General features: G+C 30.9%; 2 protein-coding genes across 3 annotated transcripts in view; both read left to right on the top strand.

Moving 5' to 3' along the window:
* The window catches only part of LOC106680447 (pancreatic triacylglycerol lipase), an 8,467-nt gene extending 7,700 nt beyond the window's left edge, over positions 1-767 (top strand). For both annotated transcript variants that reach the window (XM_014420168.2, XM_067053273.1), the window contains exons 7-8: positions 129-282; positions 363-767. In XM_014420168.2, coding sequence (XP_014275654.1) covers positions 129-282; positions 363-432 — 224 coding nt within the window. In that variant the 3' untranslated portion in view covers positions 433-767. The remainder of the gene's footprint in view (positions 1-128; positions 283-362) is intronic.
* Positions 768-9,507: 8,740 nt separating this feature from the next.
* LOC106680444 (carboxylic ester hydrolase) overlaps positions 9,508-17,445 on the top strand; it is a 12,022-nt gene continuing 4,084 nt past the window's right edge. Inside the window, exons 1-7 of the mRNA XM_014420165.2 lie at positions 9,508-9,713; positions 11,425-11,574; positions 13,005-13,146; positions 13,240-13,425; positions 13,575-13,765; positions 14,980-15,130; positions 16,605-16,771. Coding sequence (XP_014275651.1) covers positions 9,534-9,713; positions 11,425-11,574; positions 13,005-13,146; positions 13,240-13,425; positions 13,575-13,765; positions 14,980-15,130; positions 16,605-16,771 — 1,167 coding nt within the window. The 5' untranslated portion in view covers positions 9,508-9,533. The remainder of the gene's footprint in view (positions 9,714-11,424; positions 11,575-13,004; positions 13,147-13,239; positions 13,426-13,574; positions 13,766-14,979; positions 15,131-16,604; positions 16,772-17,445) is intronic.

Here is a 17,445-nt window from a genome sequence, read left to right as displayed (position 1 = left end):
ATATTTCTGTTTGTACAGAAAATTATTAAGTATACTTAAATAATTTAAGTATTTCCTTAATTTGTTAAGTATTTAATTAATCATTCATATGGATAAGAGCTTTGATGTCTTATGTTTTACATTTGAAGGTCGATGCAGTCATGTAAGATCCTATGAATACTTTGCTGAGTCAATCGACCCAAACCATAAGTTCTTGATGGAAACCTGCCCTTCACTTCCAGTGCACAGTCATGAAAAATGTGTACCTTCTTCAGTTGAAATGGGATATCATACCCCAAGCAGGTGACCAGCCATATACAAAGTTATTAATTTCTGTTAAAATTTAAATATTTAAATTTTATATTATTTTACTCTGTTTTTAGTGTCAAAGGAATATTTTATGGAACGACAAACAACAAATCTCCATTTGCAGTAGTCACTAGAAGAAAATGAAAATAATGGAATGTTCTGAACAAACTGATGAAATGTGAACTAATAAAATTAAGCTATAGAATCATTTTATAAATTCTTTTAACTTGTCACAATGGATCTTATGATAAAAATATTATTGAAAATAATTTTCCTCTACTGCTTTAGGAAGATATATGGTTGGATTTTTTTTTATACAGTGAAAAAAAAATAGAGCCGTTACAGTCTGTGCTTTAACCTGGTGGCCAGAAATAAAAAGTCGATTGAAAAGACAATCGTCCCATTGTTATTTTTCTGTTAATGTTATGTACTTAGATGAAGTTTACCCTTGTATAAACCATGTGATATCTTTCAACATACTTAGTTTATTTATTTATAAAAATTTCCACTTAAGTAGTGTTTCCTTGAACTTAATTTTGTATGGTATCCTTCCAGACCACTCAGTTCAAAGCCCATTCCTCTATATCCCTCCTAGTTTCCAGTAGAGTACCTCACATGGTAATCTTTCTTCTTTCATTTTTTCAAATGTCCGTAAAACTTCAGGAATTTTTCCTCATTCTCTTCCAGAATGTTATTTCTCTACTTTTCAAGACAGTTAATTTCTTACTTTATCCATCCAGCATATTCCTGCCGATCAACACCAGTAAGGACCCATTTAATTCATTGATGAAGTCAAGGTTTTACAATGTTTCAGTACCTCATCTATATTCATTTCTATGTCATCCTTACTGGATATACAGTGAAGTCTCACTTATACGAAACTCACTTGTACGAAACATTCAGTTATGGGAAGAATTTCTCAATCCCCTGCAAAAACCTCTGAATTATGTGTATGTAATTATCCATTTATACGAAACTTAGTTATACGAAACATTTAGTTATACCAAGGAAAGTTTGGACCCGATTTATGTACATATTAGTAAATTTTATTCAGTTCTATGAATTTTTGTTTCTTCCGTGGCAAGACAAAGGACGAAAAATACCGTGAGAAACGAAACAGTAAACAACTTCTTTCCGCGAATAACATCCGGTCCCAATGACTCTTTATGTTTATATTCTATTCCTTAATGTATAATAATAAGCTCGGACGATTCCGATTCAGATGACGAAGATCCTTTGCCTCTTCCATTTTTGCAGAAGCTCTTGAAGCATTTGAAGTTGTAAAACGTTTTGTATATGCGAAAGAGATTAGCGAGAAGGAAACACCTTAACAGAATGCGAAAGAATGATGTATTCAGCCCAAAGCAACATGAAAAAAACATGACATAATTTTTTTTGTCAAAAATTAAAAAATTCGGATTAAAGATAAATTAAATGTTTATATAATAAATAATTTTTTTCACTTTACTTTGTTTTTCTTTCCACTGCATACAACATACGTATATGTACCTACTAATTACGAGAAAAGAATTCTCAAAAATATACGTACATGATATGTATTGCGTATTCACTTACATGAAATATTCACTTATACGAAGAATTTTTGGTACCCCCTCATATTCGTATAACTGATACTTCACTGTATATATTTTTACATATTTATATATGTAAATAAGTAAAATATATAAATGTATAATTTCAAAGAACAAAAATAAAATGCCTAGGAATAAGTTACCAGAATCTTATGATAAATCATAAAAATAAAAGTGCAATTTAATGATATAATATAATCAGTTACTAGTCAAAATTGATGACTCTGTCAACCTTAGTTGAGGGAGGAAGGGGTTAAAAAAACAAATTCCATAATATTCACCAAAATAAATACACAAAACCATGATTTTTTCTTGTTCACAAAAACATTTTTGTTTATGAAAAACCATATCTGAGGAACTATTACACTTACAGATGCCTAGTAGCACTCAAATTAAAGATAGTTAAATGGTTAAATGTACTATAATTTAGTAATGTTTATCTTTGTAGGAGTAAATATTTTCATGATATGTTCAAAAATTAATTCACAAAAAATTGATTTTTCGTTATTTGAAAAAAAATGTTCAGTTATTTCAATTACTTTAATAAAAATTATGTACAGTTACTAGTCGAAATTGATAAGTCTGTCATAAAATAATTTTCATTTGGAGCTCTATATCTTCAAAACTACCTACAACACTAAAAATTTAATAGAATGTAATTTAAAGAAGAGTAAATTTCCTAAAATATGGTTCCAAAAAAGAGCTATTTACGTTCTATTGTTCTCGGTTACCGAAATATATTTTTTAAGAAAGCAACATTTCATGAAAAAAGTACTGAAAAATCAATAGTTAGTAAATTTATTTTGAAAAATCTATATCTCAGGAATTCATTAGACGTTGTGATTTCGATTAGCACTCAAATCAAAGCTTAAAAGTTTATAACGTATATTTTTGTAGAAGTAATTTATTTGATATTTTTTGTAGTAGATTTTAAGATATATAGCAAAATAAATTCACAAAATATTGAATTCTAGTTGTTCAGACTGACAGACGTTTTGGATTTATGAAAAACACCTCAGGAAGCATTAGACGTACAGATTTCCGCCAGCACTTGAAACAAATATAATTTAATTTATTATAAAGTAATTTATGACATGGTAATAATTCTAGGATATTTGCCTATGAATGTGAATTTTTCCGGGACAATTAGAAATCAATTGATTTTAGTAAATATTATGGAAACTACTAATTTATAGTAAATCCTAGTAGCTTTGATTTAAGTGTTAACATACATCTGTACGTCTAATGATTCCTGAGATAAGTTTTTCATAAATTAAAAATTTTTCCAAACTATTAGAAAACAACATTTGGTGAATTTATTTTGGTATATATCATGAAAACTACTACTTATAAGAAGATAAACGTGATAAACTACTCAAATAGACATCTGTACGACTTTTCCATAATATAGTTACTAACTGCTGATTTTTCGGTACATTTTTTATAAATATTGCTTTTTAAAAAAGTATATCTCGGATAGCTAATAGACGTCTGTACGTCTTCCTGAGATATATTTTCCCAAAATAAATTTATTAGCTCCTTATTATTCGTTATTTCGTTTTTGAAATGTTGCTTTTTAAAAAATCTATATCTCGGGAAATATTGAACGTATACAACTCTATTAGGGCTTATATTTTAGCAATTCTACTCTACTTTAAATGATATTCTATTACGTTTTCTGAATTTGTAGATAGTTTTAAAGACATGAAGCTCTGAATGAATAAATAAGTATCTTTAATCTAACACTTTGAAATATCCACCTTTTTTATTTACCCTAATTATAGTCGTAGAATCATCGATTTCGCTAGTTATACATAGGTTTTATTAAAATTAATAAAAAATGGAGTGAAATAACTGTTAAGTGACTCTAGTACTATCTGCTGGTAGTCGAATAACAACTTTAACGATTATCTGTCTCTACTTATTCCTAATATAGTCTCCTTGAATCAATTTTTTTACAATTGTTGAAGTTGCCGGTGAGAACTGGCCCAGTCATGCAGAACATGCCTTTATAATACCGTCCAGTTATCTTTCGTTGATTGTTGGAGCTGAACATAGGTTCGTTTTTATTTATTTAAATACACACATGCATGCACGGACATATATAATTTATGCGTCATTACCATTCTAAACACGACGTATGCACAGTTTAAACACATATTGTTTACGCAGGTGGGTTACTGTTAAAATATTTAATCTACTAATTAATGAAATGGATAACAGAGGCAAGGCTAAAATACTGATATTGAAATCAATTACTGATTTGAAATTGAAAATTTAAGTAACAGTACTGAACGTAATTCTTATTTAGGTATATTTGTTTGTTATTGGGGATTATATATCAATAATACGTCAAGCTGACTATGATAACATTATTAAAATGTGTCATATACAATTGGTTTCAGTATCATTATAGGAAAAAATAGTTTTATTGGCAGATTTATGATAAAATCTTTGTAGAGAAGTGTTTATTGCTACTTCAAATATCTCTCAACCTTAAGTACCTACTCTACACTTGACTTATGTAATTATTACTTGGTATATGTATACGTATGAGAGTAATATTAAAAGTAAAATTCAAGATGTTTTTTTCGATTCCAAATACTAAATTCTGTTTATTTTCTATAATATCATAGGAAGCATCAAACATCATAGGACGATTCACTAATTCACTTTTGAACAGTTATCGACAAAAGCGGCTTGAAAAATTTTGAACATACAAAACGAAATTTTTTTATCAGTTTTAATAAGACAAAACATAAATTGCTTTGCTTTATTAGAGTTTCCAATGCTTAAAAAAAATATATCAGTTGATATCAAATTTATAATTGATAACAGAAGTTGAATCATGAATCTTATGATTTCATTTACAACACTATATTCTAAAATAAGCATTAAAATTATAAAATCGAAAACTACTAAAATGTAATTTTATTTCTGGAAACAAAAAGAAATTACAAATTAGTGTTCATTATTAATACATTTTTAATAAATAAAAATGAATATAGTATTAATAATAAAGTAACGGGATTATAATTAGTAATACTAACTACTAACTACTAATTATGCATGGGAATGTAACGAAATTGCTACTATCTGTTGGTTACCGCGGTAGAACCGTTACAGACCAAAATGGCGCGACCTAGCTGCTGTGATGTGAACCACCATAGTCTTCAGTCAAACTATCATATCATATCAATTTTAACTAATTGTGTAAATACTTTAACTTAACTTGTGTATAACTACTTATTATATTGTTGTATTCATAAATATATTATTTGATTCGATTAAGATGAGAATAGAAACTTCTGGTCCACTGAAAGCTAACTTCTTGTAAGAAACATCTCAGTAGCCACAAATTTAATATATTGTAGGGGTATTCTTTAGTTTACCATGTTAAAGCGTGTTAAAGGAAAAAACTTATGTTAAATGGAGAAATATTTCCTTCTTTTACCTTGTTAAAACGATATAACATATAACACGGTTGAGAGTCTGTTACTAGCTCTGTTAAATGGAGAATGACGTCACGAAATAGACTAACTTAGCTCGTCATATTTTGTTTGTTTTGTTAGCTTACTTGCTCGTAGTTTGTGTTTTGATTGTGTTAGTATTGTTTTGGAAACTAATAAAGCAATTGGGGCTTAGACTTTGGGAACACCTAAAAATTATTTAATACTAATAAAGTAATGGATGACAATTATAATAATAATGTAATGCTAACTTGTCAATTAGCTTATCTTGATTCTTTTTCTTTACAAGTTAGAAGATCAACAAGACACTCAGTAGCCAAACTTTCGCAAAATTTCCACTTTTCACTAAATTTAGACATGTGGTAATAAATTACTTTAATTCAAAACTTAGAAGTAAACAATAACATGAAGTCGTGGGAGGAAAGTTTATAAAATAAGTTTCTCTGAAAATCCGCTAAGAGTATTCATGTATTCTTATGTATTCAACATTTAACATGAGTTTGAAGAAGGCTCCTCACAATCCTATACTTATAACATTTAATTTAACATGGTAAAACATTTTACAATTAACACCTCTTACTCCTGTAAAACAGATTCGTTATCTTAGACTACACCTTGACAAACGACTAACCTGGAATCCTCACACAAGACTGAAAAGACAGGAAACTGCACACAGATTCCGACTATTATAGCACTTACTAGGAAACGGTCCAAACTTCCGACTCATAACAAAAGACTAAGGCCCATCTGGACATACGGAGTTGAGCTTTGGGGCTCCACTAAACCTTCGAATTCCTCTCGTGTCCAATCCTTACAATCCAAAATCCTTCGTAAATCCTCAATGCTCCTTATTTTGTTACTAATAAAACCATCCATAAAGACCTAAATGTTCCTTATGTAACCGATCTAGCCCGAACCCGATATCATTCCTTCCATTATAAACTCCCTAACCACCCAAACCCACTAGTTTCTAACCTTGCTTCCTCTTCCATTCCTGGTTTTCCTCTGAGGCGCCTGAAAAGAAGATGGCCTCGTGACCTTATATTGTAAAATGTTTTTAGAGTTCTACTACTGGGTAGCTTCTCTACATGCTGTATCATATCATTATCATTATGTCATTATGATCAAATTTGCTTGTTGTATTTTTTATACAGTTGTAAATATCAATAATTAAATAAATAAAAAAACATTTAACACAGCATTGTGAATACCTCTAGTATTTTTTAAAAAAATCGAAATTCCTATTATTTTATTCTAGGGATATAGAGAATTTTTATTCTGAGTTCAATACTAGAGTTGAAAGTAGAAGTTGAATCGAGTTTTTGGAGGACACTCTAGAAGACAAGTTTGTAGATAGTATTGCATATAGTATGTCTTAGCCGCTGTATCTTTTCATATAAAATAAATAGAGTTTATCTTACTCCATAACTCTCACCCATAACTAGCCCTCAACGTGTTTTTCCTACAGGCACCTCAATGGGACATTGTTAATAACTCTACCTAGAGTTCGGCCTTGGCTCCCAGTGATAACCACTTGTTTCCTAACTTAAAATAAGATTAAGCCAGAAGGTGATTCAGCTCAGATAATGAGGTAACAAATGAGGTTCAACGCCTTCTCAAAGACGTGGTACAACATGGCCAGACAAAAACTGGTACACCGTCTTAAAAAATGTATTGACCAAAGTGGGAATTTTTTATAAAATAGACATTTTATGTTGAATATTTTTGAAAATAAATGGAATTTTTTATTTCTAAAAAAATAGGAGGCCTTATTTTTGAAAACCATTCAAATTACTTTTATAATAATACTATATTCTTCTTTATTAGGGGGATTCATAATCTTTAGTTTAACATTTTAAAGCGTGTTAAATGGAAAAACTTACGTTAAATGGAGAAATATTTCCTTCTTTTACCAATTTAAAACGATATAATATGTAACATGGCTGACAGTCTGTTACTAGGTCTGTTAAATGGAGAATGACGTCACGAAACAGACCAGCTGAGCTTGTCACCGTTTTATTTGTTGTTGTGTTAAGTTACTTACTCGTAACTTGTTTGTGTTTTGTTTTGTTTTTTGGACTTTTTTAAAAATATAATCAGTAGCCAAACTTTTACACTTCTACTTTTCACTTATTTTAGGCATGTTGTAATAAATTATTTTAATCAAAACTTAGAAGTAAACAATAACAAGAAGATTTGGAAGGAAAGGTTACTAAACAAGTTGCTCAGAAAATCCGCTAGGAGCTCTTATGCATTTATCATTTAACATGACTTTAAATAGGGCTGCTCACAATGCTACACTTATAACATTTAACATGGTGAAACATTTTACATTTAACACAATATCATGAATACCCCTCCCTATCAATTAAAAATAAAAAAAATAATGAACACTTAGGTCTAATTTACTTCATCCATGAGGAACCTAATGAGGTAATTTTTTATTTTTTAAATTTAAAATTACATTATATTAGCTTTCTATTATATAATACTTAATGCGTAATTTACTCGTAGAATATCATAGTAATAGTCATGGATGAAAGTAGAAAGTTTCATAACTCCTTATACCTTAGGTTTGACATCAACCGATATATTTTTGACAGCATTGATAATTGTAATATAGCAAAACAGTATTTATATTTTGTATTATCACTATTGATGGAAAAGTTTTTGATAGTTGTTCAAAACTTTATTCTATTTATTTTTTACATTTCTTTATTTCCAGATCGTCCTGGTTTGTTTTAGCAGGTTATTTTATTATAGCAATTTAATAGTTTATTAACCATTGATTATATGGGAGTTTAGTCTCATTTAAAGACGCTCCAAACTATTTATAATATTATAACTACTGAATAATTCTAATTAAAACTTACAATAAACTATTCGAAAAATTATTCAAAATAATGATTAATAACGAGTATATTTATAGAATTATTAAAGTAAATAACTGACTTACATAATGAAAAAAAAATTGAGAAACAAAAATGGATAGATAGTTAATAGAAAATTTGAGATGAAGTTAGATTTCTTACGGTGTAAGCATCTGTAATCTTTACTGCCAGTAACCGTGAATTGAATTTTAAATAACGTTTTTTATGAATTCTTCTATGGATTCCAGTTGTAGTTCACGAAGTAATTGACTATTTCTTATGAACCGTGGGGAAAAAAACAGAAGTAGTGAATCAATCTATGATGCTTGATGTGGTTAATTCGTACGAGGAGAAGATGGTTGGTGGTGTGGTCAAAGTGAAACACAAATAAATTAGTGTAACGTATTTAATTGTGCCAACGTTTCGGCTAGACTTTCTAGCCATCTTCAGGGCTAAGAACAGAACAAGATAACAACCACAGTAAGTATAGAAAATAAAAAAGAAAGTATAAACAGAATAACATAAGATGAATAATTTTACAAAATAGAATTAATAAAATGAAATGATGAGAGAAGTGAGAAATAAAATGTACATATAGGTAATTGAAAAAGTCGGTAAAATAACATAATTAAGGAAATGAAATAAAAATGAAGTTATATTATGCAAAGAAGTATGAACATATTAGTTATTAATAATTTAAAAATTGAAATATGGGAAGAAAATTGAGAAGAAGAAAATATATGTAACAATAATAGTTGATAAAGAGGCAAAATATAAGTAAAGTATAACATAAGAAATGAATAGAAAAAAAAAATTGAAAACACCAATAAAATAATATAGTGAACATAACTAATAACGTGGGTAAGGAAAATGGAGAAAAGAAGGGGTGGTAAAATAAAGAAAAGGGAAAGAAAAAAAAGAGAATAAAACGAACCTGTTAGGTTGAAAATCAAACGCCTAATGGATACTGCCCCAATAACGGCCAAACTCTGAATTAAAAAAGCCGTTACAAGAATGACTAAGTGTTTTTACGAGGAAACGTTACGAGAGGGTAAAAAATAAAAAGTAGAAAATATGGCATTCAATGGTAATTCGTATTTAAAATAAGGCATTCAATGGTTAATTCCTACATCTAAATTTTGATTTTCACAGGATAATTGCAATTTAGATTGTTCATTTCAATTCCATTCCCTGGATGAGGGTTCTAGGAACTTGAGAATAATTTAGCAGCCCATTAGTGATCGATAAAGAGAAAAAGATAAGCGATACTATATATATGTGATATAGGTAGAGCTCACTGATAACAAGGGGAGATGCTGACGATCGTGTGCGTTTTGGCTTTGGGGCACCTGGTACTGGGGCAGAGCCCTCAGGTGACCACCTCCCAGGGCACGATGAGGGGGCAGGTCCTCAAGTCTAGGGACGGAAGGGACTACTTCTCCTTCACTAAGATCCCTTACGCCAAGCCACCTGTTGGAGAACGGAGGTTTGTGGTGAGTATGTTCTAATCTCTGTTTTTGTAATATAAGAATACTGGAATTTGTTTATTTTATTTTATTTCATCGCTTAAGTGGAATCGTGGAAGTTATTCCTTCCGTCCTTTATTAAGGACTTCATTAAATAAATGAAAAAAAACAACCTTTAGTAATAGCATAAGAAAAAAAAATTAATAAGATTACAAGTAATATAAGATAACAAACATACGAATATAACATTATGGAAATCATTACTTTTATGTTTAAATAATGAGAATAAATATTATAAGAAATGTAAGAATGAAAACGATATGTGAGCTATTTATGAAACTAAGGTAAATAAGATACGTAACTACGGGGCTTGAGTATACAATATTAAAATTATTTATTTATTTAATAGTGGGGAGTGTTGTTCTAATGATGGTTTTAACCACTCCTTATCTTCCTTCCCCTCTCTTTTTAATCTATCACTTTTTCTCGACAATATTTTATATATAATATTCTATTTATTATTTATTGATCCCCCAATTTCTAAAGTCATTATTAAAATTACCAAAGCTTTAATCATAAATTTCCTTTTTATTACCATAGAAAATAATGGGAATTATGGGCTATATCACAATACTTAACTATAAATTATTTATTGATATAATTTAGCAATGGACTCAGAATTAGATGCTATTATTCTATAGATTTTTTTTTATTTCTAGTACATTTATTTTTATCATTTGCATAAAAGAGCTAGAAACAGATAGGGAGTAGACAGTACCTGCAATACTTAATCATAAATTTTATATTCATGTTACTTAGAAATCGCCACGGGACTGGAGGCGTTTGTTATATGGACTTTAAATTTTATATTTAATTTTATTTATTCTTATTACTTTCATGATCCTTTATTGACCACTTTTATTTTCGTAGAAATGTAAATTATCAACTTAATTTCTTGTTAAACTATTACCGTAATGACTGTTAAATTGTTTTCATATAGCCCTGAGAAAGACCTACGTTTAGACCGAAACGTGGACACAAATGCGAATAAAATATTTTACCTTACCTTCCCCTCCCAACTTCCATTTTTACACACAAATGAATAATAAGAACATCTATTTACGGTGAAGTAAAGATAAAATAATAGTCTAAACGAACGTGTGAAAAATAAAATTATTTCCAATTCACTTCGTTCTGGATGGATTGGAAGTGCAGGAATATGCGGGATTTTAAGGTGGGAAGGGTACCGGAGTGACAAATGATGGAATTATTCCAATGAAATCCCATCCCTACTTTCATCTGGATGATCTGATTATCAAAAATCTGTCACAAGCTAGAGTTCCTCCTACGGTAGAAAGGATAGAGGAGCTTGAACTGTTCATAATATAATAGGGGGAGGGAGAGAGAGTGGGGTAGAAAGAGGAAGAGAGAGGGAGGAATAAAGAGTGGGAACAGGAATTCGGAGAAGGTGATTATAGCCGTCCTTAGGTGGTATATACATATTCGTAGTATATACATTATAATTATTAGTTAGGACCACATTTACTAATCCTGTAACTACATTATAAAACGTAACAAGTAAACTTCCCTTGTTCTTCAAGGATTAGTTGATTTTGAAGAAAGATCATATATCACCATTACTAAATTTATCGATAATTGCTCAAAGACTGATATAGTGAATGTTTCTCTTTTATAGTATTTTAAGATACTAATTATATTAAATATTTATTTTTTTTAGATTTCAGAAAAATCAGACAACTGGAACTGGACTGGGATATTAGACGCAACTCAACCCACACCAATATGTTTCCAGCCCGTCATGTTTGGATTGGGCCCTTCAACTTTGGGACAAGAGGACTGCCTCTATCTGAATGTTTTTACACCTAACGTACGTTCAGGTTTTCAGAATAATTTCTATTTGTATGATATAATGCCTGTAACATAACAGAAAATTCATCAAACTACTGACTTGTTGTAGCAGAAATCATTGGCTCTTGTTTTGGATAAATAATCTACTCAGTGACATAACAAAAAATATTCCAATTCCCACTTTATGTTTGTGGTTTAAGCATATTTTCGAATTTTTAGTATTATGACACATGGATCATTTTGTAGTGATAGAATCTTTGTCTTGTGATTTTATTTTCAACTCGAATCGTTTGACTTTTATGGTCATGCCACGTAGGTACGGTTTAAAATGACGTGCCATGTCCGGTACTCCGGTATCAGGGGTAAAATGGATTTGTACACTTTCTAAAGCTATGTAGTCTAGCATGGAAACCCATATTGTCTGATTGGAATTCTGAAACCCAATTGTTCAAACGATGGGAAAATATTTTCGATGCCGTTTACTTCTCAGCTTGCCCAAATGTCGGATTACATTAAAATCTTTTCTAAACTTATACTAAGGTAAGTACTACGTCACTTAGAAGTATTCTTGTGCCTTTAGTCATGAGAAAGTTGTGCCCTGTTGTGTGAGGTTGTGCCCTGTCCATTTTTCCTCTCAGGAGAATGTACTGAGTCTTAGCAGAAACTGTTTTGAACTTCTTCTTCAGAACTGCTTTCAACTAGATTCCATAGTGCCGTACTCAAGACTTGAAAGGCAACCTATCAATGGATCCTTTTGTCTTGTAAGTAGCTTCTCGAATCTTTATAGACGAATCCTAGAGATAGACGGAGCCAGAAAGAGCGTTCTGTACTTCTGCAGCTGCAGGACAGGTGCCTACATTACGCTGTCAAAGGCGGAGGATATAATGAAGAGCAGCTGTGAATTCGAAGCAGTGCATTAGCAGATAACCTTTTTTTGGTGTTACCGTGGGTTATTTTTCTTTAGAACCGGTATGAGGTTGCCGGAAATTTGCCGGTACCTTGCTTTTCACAGGGAGGAGGCATCTAGGCCTATATGTATTAAGATGGTGCTTGCACCTATCTCCCTACAGTTTTGGGAAGTATCTCCTTTCCAGGCATCTTTAATGTAGAGAATTTGATTAATTAAACTCGCTATTGGAAAAGGATTGGATGCTTGAAATTTTCGGTTGAGTAATTGTTTCTTAAGGTCTGGTATCTGAATTCCATGTGTTGTTATTTCAGGAGGAGGAAAGCCATATATTTTGCTAGATCTTTATAATGGAGTGTTAATAAATAGAACTGGAGGATAGGAATTATGGTTTATATAATAATAATATCAGCCTACCGAAGATGTCAATAGTTTTGTACAATATTATAATAAGTATTAAGCTCTTCTATTCCAGATAGTAAAATATCATTTATATTTTTGAGAATCTAATCTTATTTTTAATAACTATGAATTATATTTAGATGACAGGAAAATTACCAGTGATCTTCGCTATACACGGAGGCGCCTTCACGTCTGGTTCAGCTGGTGATTTAGGGACAGGAAGATATTTCATGGACGAGGACGTGGTTTTGGTTACTATTAATTACCGGCTTGGAATCCTGGGTATGATTATATTATATTTAATTAATGGAAATATACCATTTTATCAAGTTGATTAATTCGGAACGATAAGGATTTTCTTTCAATGATTTTAAGGATTCCTCAGTTTGGGAGACAACGTTATACCTGGAAATATGGGTCTTAAGGACCAAGCATTGGCTTTGGAATGGGTCCACAGGGAAATAAGTGCATTTGGAGGGGATCCGAATATGATAACCGTTAGTGGTGAGAGTGCTGGTGGGGCATCCTCACATCTTATTTGTGAAGCTCCGAGGACGAATGGTAAGCAGTGTTTCTTGGTAAAAAAAATGCATTGTTTAATTCGATTTCAATATGTGGAAATGGTACTTGCGTTATCTTTCTTTTTTTGGATTCCTGAAAAAAAAATGTTTACGCTATAGAAGAAAATCCTTACATTATTTCTGTTTAAGGTCTCATCAAAGGCTGCGTATCTCAAAGCGGAGACGGTTGGACACCCTTTGTATTTTTGAAATCTGAAATAGCCCGACATAAGGCCTTGAACTTGGCTAAAGGAGTAGGTTGTAACGCAACTGGAAATCTACTTCAATGTCTGCAGAGTAAACCAATTGAGCTTATTGGCAACGTTACTTTGTTACACGATGTAAGTAACAGACCTATTTTCTAATATTAGGGGTAGCATGATGTGTTAAATGTAAAATGCCTTATACCGCTTTAAATGTTATAAGTATGGGATTGTGAGCAGCCCTATTTAAAGTCGTGTTAAATGGTAAATGCATAAGAGATCCTAGCGGATTTTATGAACAGCTTGTTTTATAACCTTTCCTTCCAAAACTTCAAGTCATTGTTTACTTATAAGTTTTGATTAAAGTAATTTATTACAACTAGAAATGAACTGAGGACGATAACAGGACTCCTCACGGGCCACTGCCCCTTAAAGTATCATCTTAAGAAGATGAGGCTGGTGGAGGATTCCACGTGTCGACTATATATGGCAGACGAAGAAAAGGCACAGCACATTCTGTGTGAATGTGAAGCCCTTGCATTCCAAAGATACTGTATATGGGACAGGACAGAATGGAACCTGAAGACACTTCTAGAACAAACCCAAAAGAATTATTGAGCTTCATAAGAAGCATGGGATTCATACGGGATATCTAGTGGAAAGAGGGGTAACCCACAAAAGATCCAATTGGGTCAAAGTGAGGAAGCGATTCCCGACCCTCAGTGTAATAATAATAATAATAATAATAATAATAATTTATTACAACATGCCTAAATTAAGTGAAAAGTGGAAGTTGTGTAAAAGTTTGGCTATTTAGTGTCATATTTATCTTCCAACTTGTGAGGAAGAGAATCAAGATGAGCTAATTGACAACTGTCAGTACATTATTATTATTATTGTTATCTATTGCTTTATTAGTTTTTACAACATCCAAAACAATACTAACACAATCAAAACATAAACTACACAACAACAAACAAAATGGAGCTCAGCTGGTCATTTGCGTGAGGTCTTTAACAGACTCAACCACGTTACATGTTATATCGTTTTAACATGGTTAAAGAAGAAAATATTTCTCCATTTAACATAACTTTTTGCATTTAGCACGCTTTAACATGTAAAACTATAGATCATGAATACCCCTAATATCTTGAGTTATTTTTATTTTCTACTCGACGATAGAGTTTCATCTGGGTTCACAGAATTATCGACCTACCAAGTAGAGGAAAGATTCCTAAATTGGCTTAAATATTTATATTAGATATAGAATATTTCATTTACAAAAATCTAACAATTACTCGTTACAAAAATTTCTAAAATTTTTATTTTAAAATATGATTATGATGTTTTAGTTAACCACAGTGATCGCTGATATATTTCCCGTCTTGGAACCTGAAAATGCACCTGGAGCTTTGCTAACGAGCTGGCCCACAAAGGCCAAAAATCATAACTACCCCTGGATCGTCGGGGTGTGCCAGGATGAAGGGTTGATTTACACGTTAGGTGAGTCAATAATTTGAACACTAAAGTGGAATAAGCAGTATTTATAAAAGCAATGTAAATAATAAATTGATTTATAATTGTTTGGAGCAAATTTAATGTACATATTTCGTATTCATATACGAATATCATAATAATTACGATGTCATAAATTACTTTATATTAAATTGAATTAAGAACTGGCAGACATCATAATTGCTGAGATATTTTTTTCCATAAATCAAAAGTCAGTCGGAAAAACTAGAAATCAACATTTTGTGTATAATGTATATGTGTATATGTAAATATCTTAAAAAGTAATACAAAAAATATCAAATAAAGTATTTTTGCAAAGATAAACTACTTTATAGAATATAACTATTGAACGTAAATATCACTATTAGGCTCAATGTTATGTATGTGGTCTATTTCTCTATATTTTAACAAATTTACTCTTCTTTGAATGATGGTCTATTAGGTTTTCTAGTGTTGATAATTTTCAAGATACGGAGTTATGAAAGAAAAATTAATGTTTCGTTTCGTTTTGCAACAGGCACCATTTTGTATTCCCCGTACCTATACTTGGCAGAATCATCAATTTAGGTTAGTAATTATACATAGTTTCCATTAAAGTAATAAATTTTTCACCCCGGCTCTTGTACTATTAGGCCTTATCAACATGAATTGTTATTTAAATATACAATTGAAAATCTGAGCGGAAGAACTTAATATGGGAAATTTTAGGATAAATAAAAAAAAAAAAGGTAATTTTTTCGAAACAATATTTTTGTTTAAATATTTCCTTTCTACGTAGTGATTTGCAATATTTTTTATAAAAATTAATATTGATGTAGTTTTAAAATGTGTATTAAAATCATTTAATACAATTAGCTTCCTCATGGATCCTAAAGCTCCTCGTGGAGAGTTTAATTTGATTCCGACTTATAAAAATTGCCGCTTGGTAAGGCTGTCCTCGTGTGTACTGGTATCCAGATGAACCAAACTGTACGGTCAATCCACTTTAATGTGAAGATAATTTGGAATTGGGTTTTATACTGCACAAAAATACGGCCTCTTCACAACAAGGACCACTGATTTAAAATTTTTTTTTTAGATATTTAGTTTCAATACATTTCAATTAATTACAATGGTATAATAAAACAAATCTTACAATGCTCAGTGAGAGTTATTTTTCTGATTTAGGAGAGCATAGGAAATTTGGGCTATAGGTAAATGCGGCAACAATATGACGTACAATGAGATGTTTTTAATTGTGAACAAATAAATTCCAAACTTCTTATGAAATTCATTTTTCCTTTAGCAATTGAAGTTTTTACTTTGTTTTTCTTCTTAAACTCATTTATCATATTTTGATATACTATATTACTCATTCATTTTGCTTCCAGAAAGTACTTCTTTTTTGTTCATGGTTTAGATTTCTACATATTCCTGAAATGCATGTTTCACTTTGATTTTCTGATTTACAATGTCTTTGCAGCTTATGAATACCACCTAAAAAGCCAGCAAGAAACGGAATACTTTATTAATATCTTCAATGAAACTATTATAACGGAACTACATTTGGAAAACAGAACTAGTGACTTCCTGAGAGCACGGCAGAGATTTTTTACTAATGGCGTTGATCCTTTGATATCAATCAGAAACGTAAGTTTTTTTTTTTCATGCTTTAATAATTTATTTATTTATATTGCAGTTCAAAGATGTATTTATGGCAATGATTTAATGAAATTAAATCGACTACCTGAGATAATCAGGACATGTTGAAAAATCGCCTAATGATATCCGAAAATTAGGGGAAAGCATCTGGTTGATGCTAGATAACTTCAGAAATGCTTAATGATTGATGTTGGATGACATATATATATTTTTTTTATAGTTGTATTTCATTATTATATTAATTATATGATTACAAGAAAATAAATATGTACTGCTGCAACCCATGAAGAATCAGTGTTACTCTTACAAGACCAACAGTTGTACTTCACTTCTCGTAGATTTTAATTGCTACAACACCTACTTGACAAACGATCTAAGCTTCCCATTCACAGTAATATATTTGTAATAGTTTTAAATAAATAAAAATTAGGAGGTAAGAGAAAAAAAAAAAATCCCATTCACTCGTGACAATGCACGCACCGTCACTGTATACCACCACCAACCCCAGACCGAAAACATACAAAACACCATTTTCTCAACACATAAAGACCTGACTGCAACAATGAGGAAAACAAAGGGAAACAAGTCCACAGGAAAGGACAACATATCGTATGTCCTACTCAAACAGCTTCCCAGAAAAGCCCAAATGTTTCTCCTTAACA

Source organism: Halyomorpha halys, unplaced genomic scaffold, assembly GCF_000696795.3.
Source record: "Halyomorpha halys isolate HHAL.00 unplaced genomic scaffold, Hhal_1.1 Scaffold261.1, whole genome shotgun sequence".
NCBI classification, from domain to species: Eukaryota; Metazoa; Arthropoda; class Insecta; order Hemiptera; family Pentatomidae; genus Halyomorpha; species Halyomorpha halys.
Note: the sequence above shows the minus strand (reverse complement) of the source record. Positions and strands in the feature narration are given on the sequence as shown.